Source organism: Tachyglossus aculeatus, chromosome 5, assembly GCF_015852505.1.
Source record: "Tachyglossus aculeatus isolate mTacAcu1 chromosome 5, mTacAcu1.pri, whole genome shotgun sequence".
NCBI lineage: Eukaryota > Metazoa > Chordata > Mammalia > Monotremata > Tachyglossidae > Tachyglossus > Tachyglossus aculeatus.
This window is the reverse complement of record NC_052070.1, coordinates 59,659,552-59,677,710: the sequence shown is the minus strand read 5'-3', so window position 1 is coordinate 59,677,710 and position 18,159 is coordinate 59,659,552. Positions and strand designations below refer to the sequence as shown.

At 46.5% G+C, this 18,159-nt stretch overlaps 1 protein-coding gene across 1 annotated transcript in view; it reads left to right on the top strand.

The window, feature by feature from the left end:
• Positions 1-430: 430 nt before the first annotated feature.
• RER1 (retention in endoplasmic reticulum sorting receptor 1) overlaps positions 431-18,159 on the top strand; it is a 28,598-nt gene continuing 10,869 nt past the window's right edge. Inside the window, exons 1-3 of the mRNA XM_038747286.1 lie at positions 431-623; positions 14,030-14,117; positions 14,794-14,898. Of these exons, the coding sequence (XP_038603214.1) occupies positions 14,037-14,117; positions 14,794-14,898 (186 nt within the window). The 5' untranslated portion in view covers positions 431-623; positions 14,030-14,036. The remainder of the gene's footprint in view (positions 624-14,029; positions 14,118-14,793; positions 14,899-18,159) is intronic.

Sequence of the window (18,159 nt, the reverse complement as noted above, 5' to 3'; positions counted from 1 at the left end):
CTCATCTGTAAAATGGGGGCTGGAGACTGTGAGCCCCCCGTGGGACAACCTGATCACCTTGAAACCTCCCCAGCGCTTAGGACGGTGCTTTGCACATAGTAAGCGCTTAATAAATGCCGTTATGATTATTATTATTAAGCGCTTACTATGTGCGCTTAGGCACGCCCGGCGCGGGCGGCGGGAGCGCCGGGGACCACCCCTAGGGGGCGCCATCCTGTCAGGAGAGCGTGTACCCTAGCAACCGCAAGGCCGGCTCCTCATTGGCTCCGCGGTAACCAGGGGGCGTGGCCCCGGGCAAGCCCCGGGAGGCACTGCGCACGCGCCTTCCACCCTGGCTTCCCCCCCCCCCCCCCTCCCCCCCAGTGACCGCCCATCATCGGAACCGGAAGTGGTTGGGCCTGCCATCGGGCTTCCATCTTGGATGGCCAAGAGGAGGGCCTGAGCTGAGGCGGGGGCGGGCGAGGAAGCGGAACCGCTCGGTAGCCGCCTCCCCGGGGCCTGACACACCCGGTGGCCAGCTCGCCACCTTCTCCTCACCTTCCTCCTCCTCCTCGGCCGCCCTTCCCCGCCCTCCCTCCGGTGCCTCCCAGGGGACATCAGCCGGTCCGCAGTGGAGCAACGAGGTAAGGTGGGGCCTAGCGTGGCGACCGGTCCTTCATGATCAGGGCATTTGTTAAGCGCTTACTATGTGCAAAGCACTGCTCTAAGCGCTGGGGGGGGGTGTACGAAGTGATTCATTCATCTTTAATGCTCTCCATCCCCTCGCCCCCTCCTACCTCCCCTCCCTTCTCTCCTTCTCCAGCCCACACCCTCCGCTCCTCCACCGCTGATCTCCTCACCGGGCCTCGTTCTCGCCTGTCCCGCCATCGACCCCCGGGCCTGGAATGCCCCCCCTCTGCCCACATCCCCCAAGCTAGCTCTCTTCCTCCCATCAACGCCCTACTGAGAGCTCACCTCCTCCAGGAGGCCTTCCCAGACTGAGCCCCTTCCCTCCTCTCCCCCTCGTCCCCCTCTCCATCCCCCCATCTTACCTCCTTCCCTTCCCCACAGCACCTGTATATATGTATATATGGTTGTACATATTTATTACTCTATTTATTTATTTATTTATTTATTTTACTTGTACATTTCTATCCTATTTATTTTATTTTGTTGGTATGTTTGGTTCTGTTCTCCGTCTCCCCCTTTTAGACTGTGAGCCCACTGTTGGGTAGGGACTGTCTCTATGTGTTGCCAATTTGTACTTCCCAAGCGCTTAGTACAGTGCTCTGCACATAGTAAGCGCTCAATAAATACGATTGATTGATTGATTCCTCTCCCCCTCGTCCCCCTCTCCATCCCCCCATCTTACCTCCTTCCCTTCCCCACAGCACCTGTATATATGTATATATGTTTGTACATATTTATTACTCTATTTTACTTGTCCATATCTATTTATTTTATTTTGTTAGTATGTCTGGTTTTGTTCTCCGTCTCCCCCCTTTTAGACTGTGAGCCCACTGTTGGGTAGGGACTGTCTCCATATGTTGCCAACTTGGACTTCCCAAGCGCTTAGTACAGTGCTCCGCACACAGTAAGCGCTCAATAAATACGATTGATTGATTGTTAAGCTTTTACTACGTGCAAAGCAGTGTTCTAAGCGCTGGGGGGGGTGTACGAGGTGATTCATTCATTTTTAGTGAGCGCTTGCTGTGTGCAGGGCCCTGTACTAAGCGCTGGGGAAGCACAAGTTGGCAACAGGTGGACACGGTCCCTACCCGACAGTGGGCTCACAAACTGGAAGGGGGAGACGGACAACAAAACAGAGCATATAAATCAGAATAAAACATATATTCATGCTAACATATATAACATATATTCATGTTATATGTTCATATATAACAGAACATATAAATCAACTAAATATCAATCATTCATTCATATTTATTGAGCGCTTACTGTGTGCAGGGCCCTGTACTAAGCGCTTGGGAAGCACAAGTTGGCAACATGTAGAGGCGGTCCCTACCCAACAGCGGGCTCACAGACTAGAAGGGGGAGACGGACAACAAAACAAAACATAGAAATCAGAATAAAACATATATTCATGTTAACATATATAACATATATTCATGTTATACGTTCATATATAACAGAACATATAAATCAAATAAATATCAATCATTCATTCATATTTATTGAGCACTTACTGTGTGCAGGGCCCTGTACTAAGCGCTTGGGAAGCACAAGTTGGCAACAGGTAGACACGGTCCCTACCCAACAGCGGGCTCACAGACTAGAAGGGGGAGACGGACAACAAAACAAAACATAGAAAGCAGAATAAAACATATATTCATGTTAACATATATAACATATATTTATGTTATACGTTCATATATAACAGAACATATAAATCAAATAAATATCAATCATTCATTCATATTTATTGAGCGCTTACTGTGTGCAGGGCCCTGTTCTAAGCGCTTGGGAAGCACAAGTTGGCAACAGGTAGACACGGTCCCTACCCAACAGCGGGCTCACAGACTAGAAGGGGGAGACGGACAACAAAACAAAACATATAAATCACAATAAAACATATATTCATGTTATATGTTCATATATAACAGAACATATAAATCAAATAAATATCAATCAGTCAGTCAGTCGTATTTATTGAGCGCTTACTGTGTGCAGGGCCCTGTACCAAGCATTTGGGAAGCGCAAGTTGGCAACAGGTGGAGACGGTCCCTACCCAACAGCGGGCTCACAGTCTAGAAGGGGGAGACGGACAACAAAACAGATCATATAAATCAGATCAAATAAATATGTACAAGAAAAGGGAATTCAGGCCAGAAGTAGGACACTTGTACTTTCCAAGCGCTTCGTACAGTGCCCTGCACACAGTAAGCCCTCAATAAAGACGATTGAATGAATAGGACGGGGGGCCAGGCGATAAGGAGGCCCAGTGAGAGTCATTCATTCAGTCGTATTTATTGAGCGCTTACTGTGTGCAGGGCCCTGTACTAAGCGCTTGGGAAGCACAAGTTGGCAACAGGTAGAGACGGTCCCTACCCAACAGCGGGCTCACAGTCTAGAAGGGGGAGACGGACAACAAAACAAAATATATAAATCAGATCAAATATGTGCAAGAAAAGGGAATTCAGGCCAGAATCAATCAATCGTATTTATTGAGCGCTTACTGTGTGCAGAGCGCTGGACTAAGTGCTTGGGAAGTACAAGTCGGCAACATCTAGAGACGGTCCCTACCCAACAGCGGGCTCACGGTCTAGAAGGGGGAGACAGACAACAAAACAAAACATATTAACAAAACAAAATAAATAGAATAAATAGGTACAAATAGAGTAATAAATACGTACAAACATATAGACATATATACAGGTGCTGTGGGGAGGGGAAGGAGGTAAGGTGGGGGGGGATGGGGAGGGGGAGGAGGGGGCTCAGTCTGGGAAGGCCTCCTGGAGGGTCTAGACTGTGAGCCCACTGTTGGGTAGGGACCGTTTCTATATGTTGCCAACTTGTACTTCCCAAGCGCTTAGTACAGCACTGTTCTAACCGCTGGGGGGGTGGTACAAGGTGATTCATTCATTCAATCATATTTATTGAGCCCTTACTGTGTGCAGAGCACTGTACTAAGCGCTTGGGAAGTGCAAGTTGGCAGCATATATAGGCGGTCCCTACCCAACAGTGGGCTCACAGGTGATCAGGTTGTCCCACATGGGGCTCACAGTCTTAATCCCCATTTTACAGATGAGGTAGCTGAGGCTCAGAGAAGTTAAGTGACTTGCCCAAGGTCACACAGCAGACGTGGCGGAGCTAAGATTCGAACCCATGACCTCTGACTCCAAAGCCCAGGCTCTTTACACTGAGCCACCCTTCCTTCGCCCCTGGGGCTGGCGGGATACAACAGCGCTTGGCACATAGTAAACGCTTAACAAGTACCATCGTTCTCGCCTGTCCCACCGTCGACCCCCGGCCCACGTCCTCCCCTTGGCCTGGAATGCCCTCCTTCCACACATCCGCCAAGCTCGCTCTCTTCCTCCCTTCAAAGCCCTACTGAGCGCTCACCTCATTCATTCAGTCATATTTATTGAGCGCTTACTGTGTGCAGAGCACTGTACTAAGCGCTTGGGAAGTACAAGTTGGCAACATATAGAGACGGTCCCTACCCAACAGCGGGCTCACAGGCTAGAACTTCCAGGAGGCCTTCCCACACTGATCCCCCTCCTCCCCATCCCCCCACCTTGCCTCCTTCCCCTCCCCACAGCACCTGTATAGATGTATAGATGTTTGAACGTATTTATCACTCTATTTTATTTGTACATATTCTATTTATTTTATTTTGTTAATATGGTTTGTTTTGTTGCCTGTCTCCCCCTTCTAGACTGTGAGCCCGCTGTTGGGTAGGGACCGTCTCTATATTTTGCCAACTTGTACTTCCCAAGCGCTTAGTACAGTGCTCTGCACTCAGTAAACGCTCAATAAATATGATTGAATGAATGAATGAATGACTCTCACTGGGCCTCCTTATTGCCTGGCCCGCTGTCAACCCCGGCCCACGTCCTATTCATTCAGTCGTATTTATTGAGCGCTTACTGTGTGCAGAGCACTGTACTAAGCACTTGGGAAGTACCTACTTCTGGCCTGAATGCCCTTTACTTGTACATATTTATTCTATTTCTTTGATTTATATGTTTTGTTTCGTTGTCTGTCTCCCCCTTCTAGACTGTGAGCCCTCTGTTTGGATAGGGACCGTCTCTGCATGTTGCCAACTTGTACTTCCCAAGCGCTTAGTCCAGTGCTCTGCACACAGTAAGCGCTCAATAAATACGATTGAATGAATGAATGAATGAATCCGCTAAACTAACTCTTTTCCTCCCTTCAAAGCCCTACTGAGAGCTCACCTCCTCCAGGAGGCCTTCCCAGACTGAGCCCCCTCTTATCCTCTGCTCCTCCCTATCACCCCCTGCCCTTCCCCACCCCACAGCACTTGTGTATATTTGCACATATTTATTAGTGTTTTATTCATGATGCGTATATAGCTGTAATCCTATTTATTCTGATGGTATTGACACCTGTCTACTTGTTTCATTGTCTGTTCCCTCCCCAATTTGTTGCCGATTTGTACTTCCCAAGCGCTTAGTCCAGTGCTCTGCACACAGTAAGCGCTCAATCAGTTTGAATGAATGAGGAGGGCCAGGCCTCGGGCTGAGGGAAGAAGCAGAAGCAGCGTGGCTCGATGGAAAGAGCCCGGGCTTGGGAGTCAGAGGTCACGGGTTCAAATACCGGCTCTGCCACTTGTCAGCTGTGTGACTTGGGCAAGTCAGTCAACTTCTCTGTGCCTGTTACCTCATTTGTAAAATGGGGATTAAGACTGGGAGCCCCTTGTGGGAAAACCTGATCACCTTGTATCCTCCCCAGCGCTTAGGACAGTGCTTTGCACATAGTAAAGGCTTTATAAGTGTCATCATTATTATTATTATTATTATTATTAAGAAGACCTTCCACCTCCGCCCGGGAGCTGGGCGGTGCCGTCCCCCTTCTCTAAGGCGGTCAAGTGGGCGCCGGGGAGGCCGGCTGCATGGGATTGTCTCTCTTGTACTTTCCAAGCGCTTAGTACAAGGCTCTGCACCCAGTAAGCGTTCAATAAATGCGATTGAGTGAATGAATACATTCAATCGTATTTATAGAGCACTGTACTAAGTGCTTGGGAAGTACAGATCAGCAACATGTAGAGACGGTCCCTACCCAGCAATGGGCTCACAGTCTATATCTCCTTATCCCTTTATTTTTGACAGTTCCACCGAGCCACGCTGCTTCTCTGCAGTTCCCTAGGCTTGTCCTGCGATCGTGTTTCCTCTTTCCCCTCCATGTCCGAGGCCCATTTGTTTGCCCCCACAGCCCCTCAGGAACCCTTCCTGTTTTTCCCCCCCTTACCCAAAGTCGAGGGGGCGGTGGGGTGGCCGACCCCCCCTCCTCTCCTGGCTTGCAGCCCATTGCTGGGTAGGGATTGTCTCTATCTGTTGCCAAATTGCACTTTACAAGCGCTTAGTACAGGGCTCTGCACACAGTAAGTGCTCAATAAGTACAGAGTGAATGAATGAGTTCCCCAGGCTTGTCCTGCGATCCGTGTTTCCTCCCCCCACCCACCCACTTCCGAGGCCCATTTGTTTGCCCCCACACCCCTCCCGGGAGCCTTATAATAATAATAATTCTGGTATTTAAGCGCTTACTATGTGCCAAGCACTGTTCTAAGAGCTGGGGGGGATACAGGGTAATCAGGTTGTCCCCCATGGGGCTCACAGCCTTAATCCCCATTTTACAAACGAGGTCACTGAGGCACAGAGAAGTGAAGTAAGTGATTGTCCCAAGTCACATAGCTGACAAAGGGCGGAGCCCGGATTAGAACCCATGACCTCTGACTCCCAACCCCGGGCTCTTTCCACTTAGCCACGCTGCTGCTCCTTCCCCTCTTTCCCTCCCCTACCCAAAGTCGAGGGGTTTTAGGGTGGCCAACCCCCCTCCCATCCTGGCTCGTAGCCCGTTGTTGGGTAGGAATTGTCTCTCTCTGTTCCCGAATTGTACTTTCCAAGCGCTTAGTACAGTGCTGTACACACAGTAAGCGCCCAATAAATACGATTGAATGAATGAATGGGGATTCCGACTTATCCGGTGTCAAACGACCCCAAATTAGACGACTCCACTAGGGGAAGGCCCCGTATTTTGACAGTGCCACTCTTTGGAAATCTTCCATTCTCCTGCTCACACCCTTTTCCCTCCCTCCACCCCCCGGGTTTCCAACTTTCTCGTAGGTGCATTGGATTGTACCACAAGCACTGAGCGCTCAGTAAATACAACTGAATAGTAGTAGATGCCCCTCACAAATGCTAGTGGACTAATCTCGTTGTGGGCAGGGAACGTGTCTACCCACTCCGGTGTAGTGCACTCTCCCAAACTCGTAATACAGTGCTCTGCACACAGTAAACGCTCAATAAATATGATTCTTTGGTTGCAGGGACTTTTTGTAGCATTTTCCCCTCTAGGCTGTAAGCCCATTATGGGTAGAAAGCCTGCTCATTCTCTGCCAGGTACTTAGTACAGTGCTCTGCATACTGTAAGCGCTCAATAAATATGATTTTTTGGTTGCAGGGACTTTTTGTAGCATTTTCCCCTCTAGGCTGTAAGCTCATTATGGGTAGAGAGCCTGCTCATTCTCTGCCAGGTACTTAGTACAGTGCTCTGCACGCTGTAAGCGCTCAATAAATATGATTTTTTGGTTGCAGGGACTTTTTCTAGCATTTTTCCCTCTAGACTGTAAACTCATTAAGGGCAGGGAGCCTTGTCTGCTCATTCTCTCCCAAGTGCTTGGTACAGTGCTCTGTACACAGTAGGCATTCAATAAATATGATTGGTTGCTGGGACTTTTACTAGTATTTTCCCCTCTAGACTGTAAACTCATTAAGGGCAGGGAACCTGTCTGGCTTATCCTCTCCCAAGTGCTTAGTACAGTGCTCTGCACAGAGTAAGTGCCCAATAAATACCACAGATGAATTGATTTCCCTCCCTGGCTCCCCTGGCTTTTTCTTGCGGGCCCAGATCAGCCCCTGAGCTTGATCCTTGGTATAAATGTATAGTTATAACAACCGGTATTTTTAATGGTATTCGTTAAGTGCTTATTAGGTGCCAGGGACTGTACTGAGCGCCGGGGTAGATACAAGCAAATCAAGTTGGACACAGTCCATGTCCCACGTGGGACGCGCGGTCTTATGTCCCATTTTTATAGATGAGGGAAGTGAGGCACAGAGAAGTGAAGTGACTTTCCCAAGGTCACGCAGCCAAGTTGTGGAGATGGGATTAGAACCCGGGTCCTCAGACTCCGAGGCCTGTGCTCTTTCCAAGCATTTACTCTGTGCCAAGCACTGAATTAAGTGCTGGAATAAATACAATTTATGCTGCCTTCTGTTATAAGAACCAGTTAGAAATCTCACCCAGGAAGACTCCTTGTCTCAGTACTGATATGCCGCATTCTTTAGACCTTCGTTCTCCTGATGTGCAGTCATTACAGATCATCATCAATCGTATTTATTGAGTGCTTACTGTGTGCAGAGCACTGTACTAAGCGCTTGATCATGCAGATCATGCTGGGGTATTGGTTTTTTTTTTTAATTGGCATTTATTAAGCGCTTACTAGGTGCAAAGCACTGTTCTAAGCGCTGGGGAGGTTACAAGGAGATCACGTTGTCCCACGGAGGGCTCACAGTCTTCATCCCCGTTTTCCAGATGAGGGAACTGAGGCCCAGAGAAGTGAAGTGACTTGCCCAAAGTCACACAGCTGACAAGTGGTGGAGCCGGAGTTCGAACCCCTGACCCTCGACTCCAAAGCCCGGGCTCTTTCCACTGAGCCACGCTGCTTCTCTGTGGTTCTGTTTTAATGTGACCATGAGCAACCCAGCTCTTTACCTGGCCGGTTCAATCAAATCAGAAGGTGCACTGGTAAAAATACTGGTAAAAATACCAGTAGAAGCAGCATGGCTCAGTGGAAAGAGCACAGGCTTTGGAGTCAGAGGTCATGGGTTCAAATCCCGGCTCCACCAACTATCAGCTGTGTGACTTTGGGCAATTCACTTAACTTCTCTGTGCCTCAGTTCCCTCACCTGTAAAATGGGGATTAAGACTGTGAGCCCCCTGTGGGACAACCTGATCACCTTGTACCCTCACCAGTGCTTAGAACAGTGCTTTGCACATAGTAAGCGCTTAATAAATGCCATTATTATTATTATTATTAGAGCCTAGCCCATAGTAAGCACTTAACAAATACAATTGGTATTATTATGAAGCGTTCAGTAATGAAACGGAAAATGTACCGTAATCTGGGGTTCTTTTTGTAATAGCTTAAAAAGAATGAAAAGTATCAAAGTGTAACACTGAGCCTCCAGTTGTAATATGCTATTATATTTTAAAAAATGGATGCTATCATAATGGCCAGAAACATAATCAGAGGGGAAAAATCAGTAGCTCTCGGACTTATTGGGGGGGGGGGGGGGTGTTCTTTAGCTGCTCCGTTGATGAAAATTTTGTCTGTGAATCAATCAGCCGATGGCATTTATTGAGCATTTACCTTGTGCAGAGCACTGCACTAAGCGCTTTGGAGATTACAGTATTTCAGAATTAGTGGAAACATTCTCTGCCCACAACAGGCTTACATTCTAGAGGGAAGCCGCAGGACTTGCAGAGTAAAGTACACTTTCCAAGATGTATTTCTTCTTCTTTATATGAAAATCAAGATCTTTAGGGTTTAAAAACTGCCTTCATGCTTAAAGAGTTTTGTGATCTTTCAGATGAGAAAAAGGCTCTTTATTAGTATTATTAGATTTGGTGTCTTCCTGCTTTCTCCTGTGTTACTTTAGTGAATAAGGGTCCCCCTACTCCCCCTCCCCCCCACCTTACCTCCTTCCCTTCCCACAGCACCTGTATATATGTATATATGTTTGTACATATTTATTACTGTATTTATTTTACTTGTATATATTCTATTTATTTTATTTGGTTTATATGTTTTGTTTGTCTCCCCCTTCTAGACTGTGAGCCCACTGTTGGGTAGGGACCGTCTCTATATATTGCAAACTTGTACTTCCCAAGCGCTTAGTACAGTGCTCTGCACACAGTAAGCGCTCAATAAATACGACTGAATGAATAAGGCCACTTTTGTCACCCAATTGTGTTTCAGAATGGAAAGTGGCCTTACAGGTTTGTTGTATTTGCAAGGTCCGTATTATCTTGTAAGGCTGATCCAGCCAGGTGACTTGTTCACTGTCTTGCCGTCTGCGTTGATTTAGCATTAAAGCCGAAACAAAGCAAGTATCATCACTTCCTTAAGACTTTTAAGGGTTGGAAGATTAGGTGATCGAGATTGGGTTTTTATTTCTGAGTTGTGAAGGGTAATAAGGGCTTTTGTACTTTGAAAGTTTTTTTTTATCCTAGTCATCATGTGACACAACTAAATTATCAGTCAATCAGTTGTATTTGAGTGCTTACTGTGTGCAGGGCACTAAACTAAGCACTTGGGAAGGTACAGTATAGCAGAGTTAATAGGTACGTTCCCTGTCCACAGTGCGCAATGACAAAAATATCCTGTAATACCTCTGTCCTGATACTGTGAAATGCTTTGAGTAGTATTTCTATTCATCCTTTCAATTAGTATAGGCCTTTTTTTAAAACAATCTAGAAGCAGCAGTGGAGGTGTCCAGAACTCAATGCAGTTCAGTCTGTTCGATGTAAAATGTGCCAAAGGGAAATTAGGGGCACGAGGGGCTTTCAGAAAAATAGTGGGAGGATTAGGCAACAAGTCTTACACATTCCGCTCTGTTCTTGGAGGATTAGGCATTTTGTCAGACGCCATCAGGAAGTCTCATGTGGCTATTGCCCTAATGGTCTAATCAGAGAGAGGTTAAGCCACTTATTAATGCATAAAAAACTGGTGTTTGTGAACGTTATTGTACTGTGCCTGTTTGGGGATTTTTTTTATATTTTTATTTTTTTTAAAGCCATGAAAAGTTTTCCCATTTTTATGAAAGCCTGGGCAGAGAAAACATGCCATGTAGTCAGGACGCTAATGGGCTTGGACGGGCCCTGGGCAAGTGGACGTCAGTTGTCCATTCCCGGAGGGGGCTGGCACCCCGATCCTCCCGGGCTCTCTTCCTTTCCTGCCATTCTTGGTGCGATTTTCACCCCAGAAAGCTGGCAGCAGTAGGGGCAGGTCGTACTAGTCTGTTGAAGCGGCCATACCAGTGGTCAGGTAGTATTCCCGGGGCAGCTGCCGCAAGAGTGACCGTGGCTTCCAGACCTCCCCGACTGTCCTCTCCCGTCCGTCGAGCCTCTGTAGTCCAGCAGAGCACTCCTCCTGTAGGAGGGTGGAAATGAAATCTATTCAAGGCTAATAACTGCCCAAAGGATGCAGGGTGTGCCTTCACCCTGGTTCCATCTTCCAGCCTTCCAAATTATTGTCGTTGAGCCAACCCAGCTGGCGTGATTATGGAGCTAAACTTTGGATCCTCCCACAGTGGTGGATCCAGGAAGTGTGCTGTCAGGTCCTCCCCTGCAAGGTTGCCTCAGTATGAAACCTGATGACGTGGCACAGTTGAGCAGCTCAGAGTCCATCGTTCCTCTTAAATTGAATTCGAACGGGATTGCCAAGTTTACCCACCACTCCCAATTGAAGAGCCAGTCCGTGGCCGTGTAAACTCCAACTTCCATGGCGAAAAGGGAAATTTGCAGTTTTCCACAGAGATGACTTTTCCAGAGGAGCCCATTAAGAAGGCAGCTTGGTGTAGTGTTTGGTTCTAATGAAGGCTGTATTTTATTCTAGGCATTTCCAGGCTGTGGTGACCTCAATTTACTACCTTGAGTTTATAGTAATAATAATAATGTTGGTATTTGTTAAGCGCTTACTATGTGCAAAGCACTGTTCTAAGCGCTGGGGTAGATACAAGTTGATCAGGTTGTCCCACGTGAGGCTCACAGTCTTAATCCCCATTTTACAGATAGGGTAACTGAGGCACAGAGAAGTTAAGTGACTTGCCCAAAGTCACACAGCTGACAATTGGCCGAGCTGGGGTTTGAACCCATGACCTCTGACTCCAAAGCCCATGCTCTTTCCACTGAGCCACGCTGCTTCTCTTACCCCTTTGTTTTAGAGAAGCTCAGCATGCCTGTACCTATGGGCATTTGGGCTCCCGGCACTCTTGTGAGGTAAACTGAGGCAGGTATTGTTTTATGAAGTTTGAAGTTTGTTTCAGAAGTACAGAAGTACAGAAGTTTAGAGACTTGGCTGAGGGCACACTGCTAGAGGCGGAACTGAAACAAACTGAGGTCTTCCGATTCCTTCCTCTAGACTAGGCCGCTTCACGTTTATACTGACTGCCTGTTTCCCAGGGATGTTCGGAGGCTCCGGAAAAGGAACTTGGAGGGTTTTATGAGGTGTGATTGAAAATATTACTGGCCTTGTCGGAGTTCTGAGCGTCTCAATAATCGAAGCGCTTCAAGCCGGCGTCATGGGCCTCAGTCTGCCCCTGCTGCAGCTCTTGTGTTAGGGTTTCCACCCTTGGGATCCTTCCACTTCTTGTCCTTGCCAGGGAGTGAATTGGAGGAGCACAAAGATCTCAGTCTGGAAGACGCAGCCGTATTGCAGCTCCCTCTGAGAAAGGCAGGAAGGTGTCCTGCTCCATTTTCTGAGATTGCCCCTCTCCCCCCGTCTGCCCACCCACCCACAGATCGGTCGGACAGTCATGTCTGCTCACTGAAGCCCAACAAATTAATCAGTCGTATTTATTATCAATCGATCGATGGTATTTATTGAGTGCTTACTATATGCAGAGCAGTATATCTAGTGGCCTGAAAATTAATGAGTCATATTTATTACCAACCGATCAGTGGTATTGAGCTCTTACTATATGCAGAACACTGTACTAAGCGTTTGAGAGAGTACAGCAGGATTAGCGTGTACGTTCCCTGCCCATCACGAGCTTGAGTGCTTACCACGTGCAGAACACTTGTACTAGGCGCTTGGGAGAGTACCTCTTGCACGGGCAAGATAATGAGCATTATAGCATTATAATGATAATGAAAATAATGAGCTTATTTATTGAGCAGCATGGCCTGATAGAGTAATAATAATAATAATAATAATGGCATTTATTAAGCGCTTACTATGTGCAAAGCACTGTTCTACGCACTGGGGAGGTTACAAGGTGATCAGGTTGTCCCACAGGGGGCTCACAGTCTTAATCCCCATTTTACAGATGAGGGAACTGAGGCCCAGAGAAGTTAAGTGACTTGCCCAATGTCACACAGCTAACAAGTGGCGGGGCCGGGATTTGAACCCATGACCTCTGACTCCAAAGCCCGTGCTCTTTCCACTGACCCACGCTGCTTCTCTAGTACAGGCCTAGGAGCCAGCAGGTCATGGGTTCTAATCCCCACCCTGCCGCTTGTCTGCTGTGTGACCTTGGGCAAGTCACTTTACTTCTCTGGGCCTCGGTTCCCTCATCTTAACGGGGATTAAGACTTTGAGCCCCACATGGGACAGGGACTGCCCAACCTGATTTGCTTGTATCCACCCCAGCGCTTAGTACAGTGCCTGGCACATTGTAAGTGCTTAACAAATACCATAATTATTATTATTATTATTATTGAGCACTTTGTGCAGACCACTGTACTCAGCACATGGGAGAATACAACATAATAGTTGGTAGACATGTCCCCTGCCCACAATAAGCTAACAGTCTAGAGGCGGGGACAGACATTAATATAAATTAAGGGTAAGGACACTAGTGCCGTGGGGCTGAGGGGTGGGTGAATAAAGTGAGCAAGTGCAAGAGCAAAGCCAGCCACCTCTTGTTTCCACTCTTGACGCCTTCCCTGAACAGATGGTGACATAAAATATCCCTAACAGTGCTGAAAAGTGTCCTGCCTATATGCCAAGGGCATCATCAACGGATTGCCACAAAATCCTGGCATCGGGCCTTGGCAGTGAACACAAAGTTCTGGTCCCAGATGAGTTTAGCAGTTCTTTTCTTGAGATTGGGTGGGAGAGAGAATAGATTTTCTTTTTTCTCATCATCAAGAACTTAGTCCACAGTTCCTGCGTCATTACAGTTCTAGTACCTGAAGTTGTTAGATCCATTGGGTTTTATACTTTCCATTTTCCCATCATCCAAGTTGTCTCATCAAAATGAGATAATATGTCTTCATAGTATTCTACAGAGATAAAAAGGGATCAATTGGGTTAAAGTTTTTCAGGAAGATATCTTTTTTTTTTTTGAGAGAAAAATCTGATTCATTCATTCATTTATTGAGCACTTTGTGCAGAGCTCTGTACCAAGCGCTTGGGAAGTACAAATCGGCAACATATATAGACGGTCCCTACCCGACAACGGGCTCACAGTCTAATGTTTACAAAAATAGTAGAAAGCTTGAAAGATGAAACTGTTTGGTTTTCTCTGTCCTAAGTAGTTCGGGATTTTTATTTTCCCCACAGCAACAGAATGTCAGAAGGGGACAGCGTTGGCGATTCCGTTCATGGGAAGCCTTCGGTGGTGTTCAGATTCTTCACAAGACTCGGACAGGTTGGATAAAAGAACAAATAATTTGTACCCAAAAGTTATTCTTGAGTAAAGGAACTGAAATTTGGAGAAGTTGAGCAAACAAAATTATGAATACATAACATATGCATATATGCAGTCCTTCCTCAAAACTTGTTTGTACTACGCATTTGATTAGAACACTGTTAGGGAGTAAGGGAATATTTTCTCCAACACACATCCGGAGAGAGTGCGATTATGATGTAGAAAGAAATAGTTGCTTGTTTGGTGTTGGTTAAGTCCATGTACAATAGGTTGAGCTATCCTTAACATGGGTACTCCAGGAACCTCACTGATACGATATTAGAGAACTGAGTGTACCGTAAATTTCAAAGTCTGTATCAAAGACCACTCTGTGTGTACTTTTACTGGCAGAGTTACATATGTGTATATTACTGCATTTGGAAACCATGATTATTTCCTCCGGAGCACTATTTATTAAAAATCAAGATGGATTTTTCCATTCTTCAGAGTTTGTAGTTGTGATGTAGCTTGATCTAATTCTGCTGTTTAACTGAACTTTAAAAAGGCATTTACATATGGGGTGATTTAACAGACATAGCAAGAAAAGATATTCTTCCAGAGTTTGAAAAATTGTTGGTTTGTGGGTCGAAGGGGCCATGTTCGGCATATAACTTTTTCTTTTGTTTGTCTTTTATAGATATACCAGTCTTGGTTAGACAAATCTACTCCTTACACAGCAGTGCGATGGGTTGCCACTCTGGGTCTAAGTTTCATCTATATGATTAGAGTGTATCTATTGCAGGTAGGAAAAGCAAAAATGCAAATGCCAATGAAATAACACTTTCCCTCGGTGGTACAAGCTGGGTATTGGAGTGGAAATTGCCAACTGGTGATTGCAGTCATTAAACGCTTTGAACTTCTGAGTTATATGGCGATGAGCAAGCCTGTAGTTGGGAGTTGTCTCTTGAAGGAGAAGCAAGGTTCAGAGCAGAAGCTCTTCACCCCGGGCAGCCTCTGAGATGGTGGGTCAGTCTTCCTTTGAGAGATTAATATCAATCAATCGTATTTATTGAGCTTATACTGTGTGCAGAGCACTGGACAAGGATCTTGGGAGAATGCAACACACAGACTCAGCGGACACGGTCCCTGCCCGTGACGAGCGTACAGTCCAGTGGTTTCTATCCCAGATGTTAGAATTGACCTCCTTTAGGGGACCTTAAGTCCACATATCTACCGATCGGTTTTCTAGAGGAGGTGGAGACCCACTGGTCTGTTTTGTTAAGCAGCAAGTTTAGTTTGGAATATCTTGAGGAATGTCCTTAAAGCTGTCCCTTCTGTTTGTTGCCGCTTCCAGCAGATACTAGAATATAACCCTTCAGTCCCGAAAACAATGTCCCTTTCCAGCCCATCCCAGATTTCAGATAAAAGTAGAATCTGCCTTGCCTCTGGTCGTAATAGAAAAATGAATAGTTCTTTGTGATTCAGATGGTTTAGAGGGTGTCAGTCTTCAAGGGCGACACCGTCTCAGGGTTGTTTCTATGAGAATAATAATGATGGCATTTATTAAGTGCTTACTATGTGCGAAGCACTGTCCTAAGTGCTGGGGAGGTTACAAGGTGATCAGGTTGTCCCACAGGGGGCTCACAGTCTTAATAATAATAATAATAATGGCATTTATTAAGCGCTTACTATGTGCAAAGCACTGTTCTAAGCGCTGGGGTGGTTACAAGGTGATCAGGTTGTCCCACAGGGGGCTCACAGTCTTATAATAATAATGGCATTTATTAAGCGCTTACTATGTGCAAGGCACTGTTCTAAGCGCTGGGGTGGTTACAAGGTGATCAGGTTGTCCCGCGGGGGGGGCTCACAGTCTTAATCCCCATTTTACAAATGAAGTAACTGAGGCCCAGAGAAGTGAAGTGACTTGCCCAGTCACACAGCTGACAGTTGGCAGAGCTGGGATTCGAACCCGTGACCTCTGACTCCAAAGCCTGTGCTCTTTCCACTGAGCCACGCTGCTTCTCATGTGAGAAGCTCTAGAATGTACTGCAGGCACCAAGAGCAATTTGGGAAATTTTAAGCAATCGATGGTATTGAGCACTTACTGCGTGCAGAGCACTGTACTAAGCACTTGGGAGAGTACAATATAGCGGGGTTGGTAGACGCATTCCCTTTCCACAATGACCTTGCAGTCTAGAATTGGTGGGGCAAGAAATCTGCCTCTTGAAGGAACTCGCAGCCCTTTTCCCTGAGTTTGCTAAGGCTTTTCCAAACATCTCAGGGAGGTCCTTTTTTCCAGATTAAATCTTCCCCCAATTGCCCCTGGACTCTAGCCTGCTTTCCTTTTCCACCCAGGAAAAACCCGCAGTTGACAAACCCACCACCGGTAAAATCCCAAAAAGCTAAGGGACAAAGGGTTTTAGACAGTCACTGGCTTCCAGGCATCTTAGTACAGTGCTCTGCACACAGTAAGCGCTCAATAAATACGATTGATTGATCGATTGATCTCCAGACTAAGCTCACTGTAGTCAGGGAACTTCTCCACTAATTCTATTGTATTGTACTCTCCCAAGTGCTTAGTACAGTACAGTACTCGCCGCCGACCTCTGGCCCACGTTCTGCCAATGGCCTGGAATGCCCTCCCTCCTCAAATCCGACAGACAATCACACTCCCCCAACCCAAGCCTTATTGAAGGTAATCTCCTCCAAAAGGCCTTCCCAGACTAAGCCCCACTTTTCCTCATCTCCCACTCCCTTCTGCATCACCCTGACTCGCTCCCTTTGCTCTTCCCCCGCCTCCCAGCCCCACGGAATTTATGTATATATCTGTCATTTTATTCATTTGTATTGATGTCTGTCTCCTGCTTCTAGCCTCTGAGCTTGTTATGAGCAGGGAATGTCACTGTTTATTGTTGTATTGTACTTTCCCAAGTGCTTAATACAGTGCTCTGCACACGGTAAGCGCCCAATAAATACGACTGAAGGAATGAATAAATACGCTGTATAATAAGTGTTCAATAAATACCCTTGATTGATTGATCCTGGGTGGAATTCAAGGATGTTTGGGTCCTTGAAGAGCATCCTAAGCCACTTAATGGAAAGCTGTTTAAGGTGAAAGGTAAATGCCATTATAGTAACTCTGAAATTTGGAGTTTAAAGGAGGCTGTTTCTGAAGTGCGGAAGTATTAGGGTACTGATTGCAACAACAAACCATTTCATGGAAGTTTCTGGAACATGCTCATGAATGACCTATAGGGTCATTAATACGACTCAGTTGTATTAAATTAGTGCTTCCTGAGTGCTGGGCACTGTACTAAGCGCTTGGAAGAGTACAACACAATGTAGCAGACACATTCCCTGCCCACAACGAGCGTACGGTCTACTCAGTGACTCAAAACTGAATACCACGCTTGCTAAACGAAGGTCCCAATTATTATGAGTGGATACCCACCCTGAGGCTTGGAAGGGGAAAGCTGTGTGCCTGTTCCTGGTGGGGATAGTTAATCTGAAACGTGGTTGTTGCCTTTCCTCTTGTAAACTAGCAACAGGTTGTCACTTCCCAAGTGCCAGTTCCTGAGCCTCAAGCTGGTTACACCCAGGTGGCTCTTAGGATCTTTGAGAGGAGGGAAAGAGCAAAGGTTTTCTCAGACCTTTATCTCCTCCTAGAAAGTCATGAGTTTCTATCAGTTATAATTATGGCGTTTCCTAAGCACTTACTATGTGCCAAGCACTGTTCTAAGCACTGGGGTAGATAGAAGGCAATCAGGTTGGACACAGTTCCTGTTCCACATGGGGCTCACAGTCTCAATCCCCATTTTACAGATGAGGTAACAGGCACAGAGAAGTTAAGTGACTTGTCCAAGGTCACACAGCAGATAAGTGACGGAGCCGGGATTAGATCCCAAGACCTCAGACTCCCAAGTCCGTGCTCTTGCCACTAGACCACACTGCTTCTCTCAAGCCAGCGAACTCCCACTTTAAAGAAGGATAATTTTGATCGAGATCAGTTTATAACCTCCAGGCCCTGAGTAATTATATTGGTCTTTAAGAACTAATCTTCCAG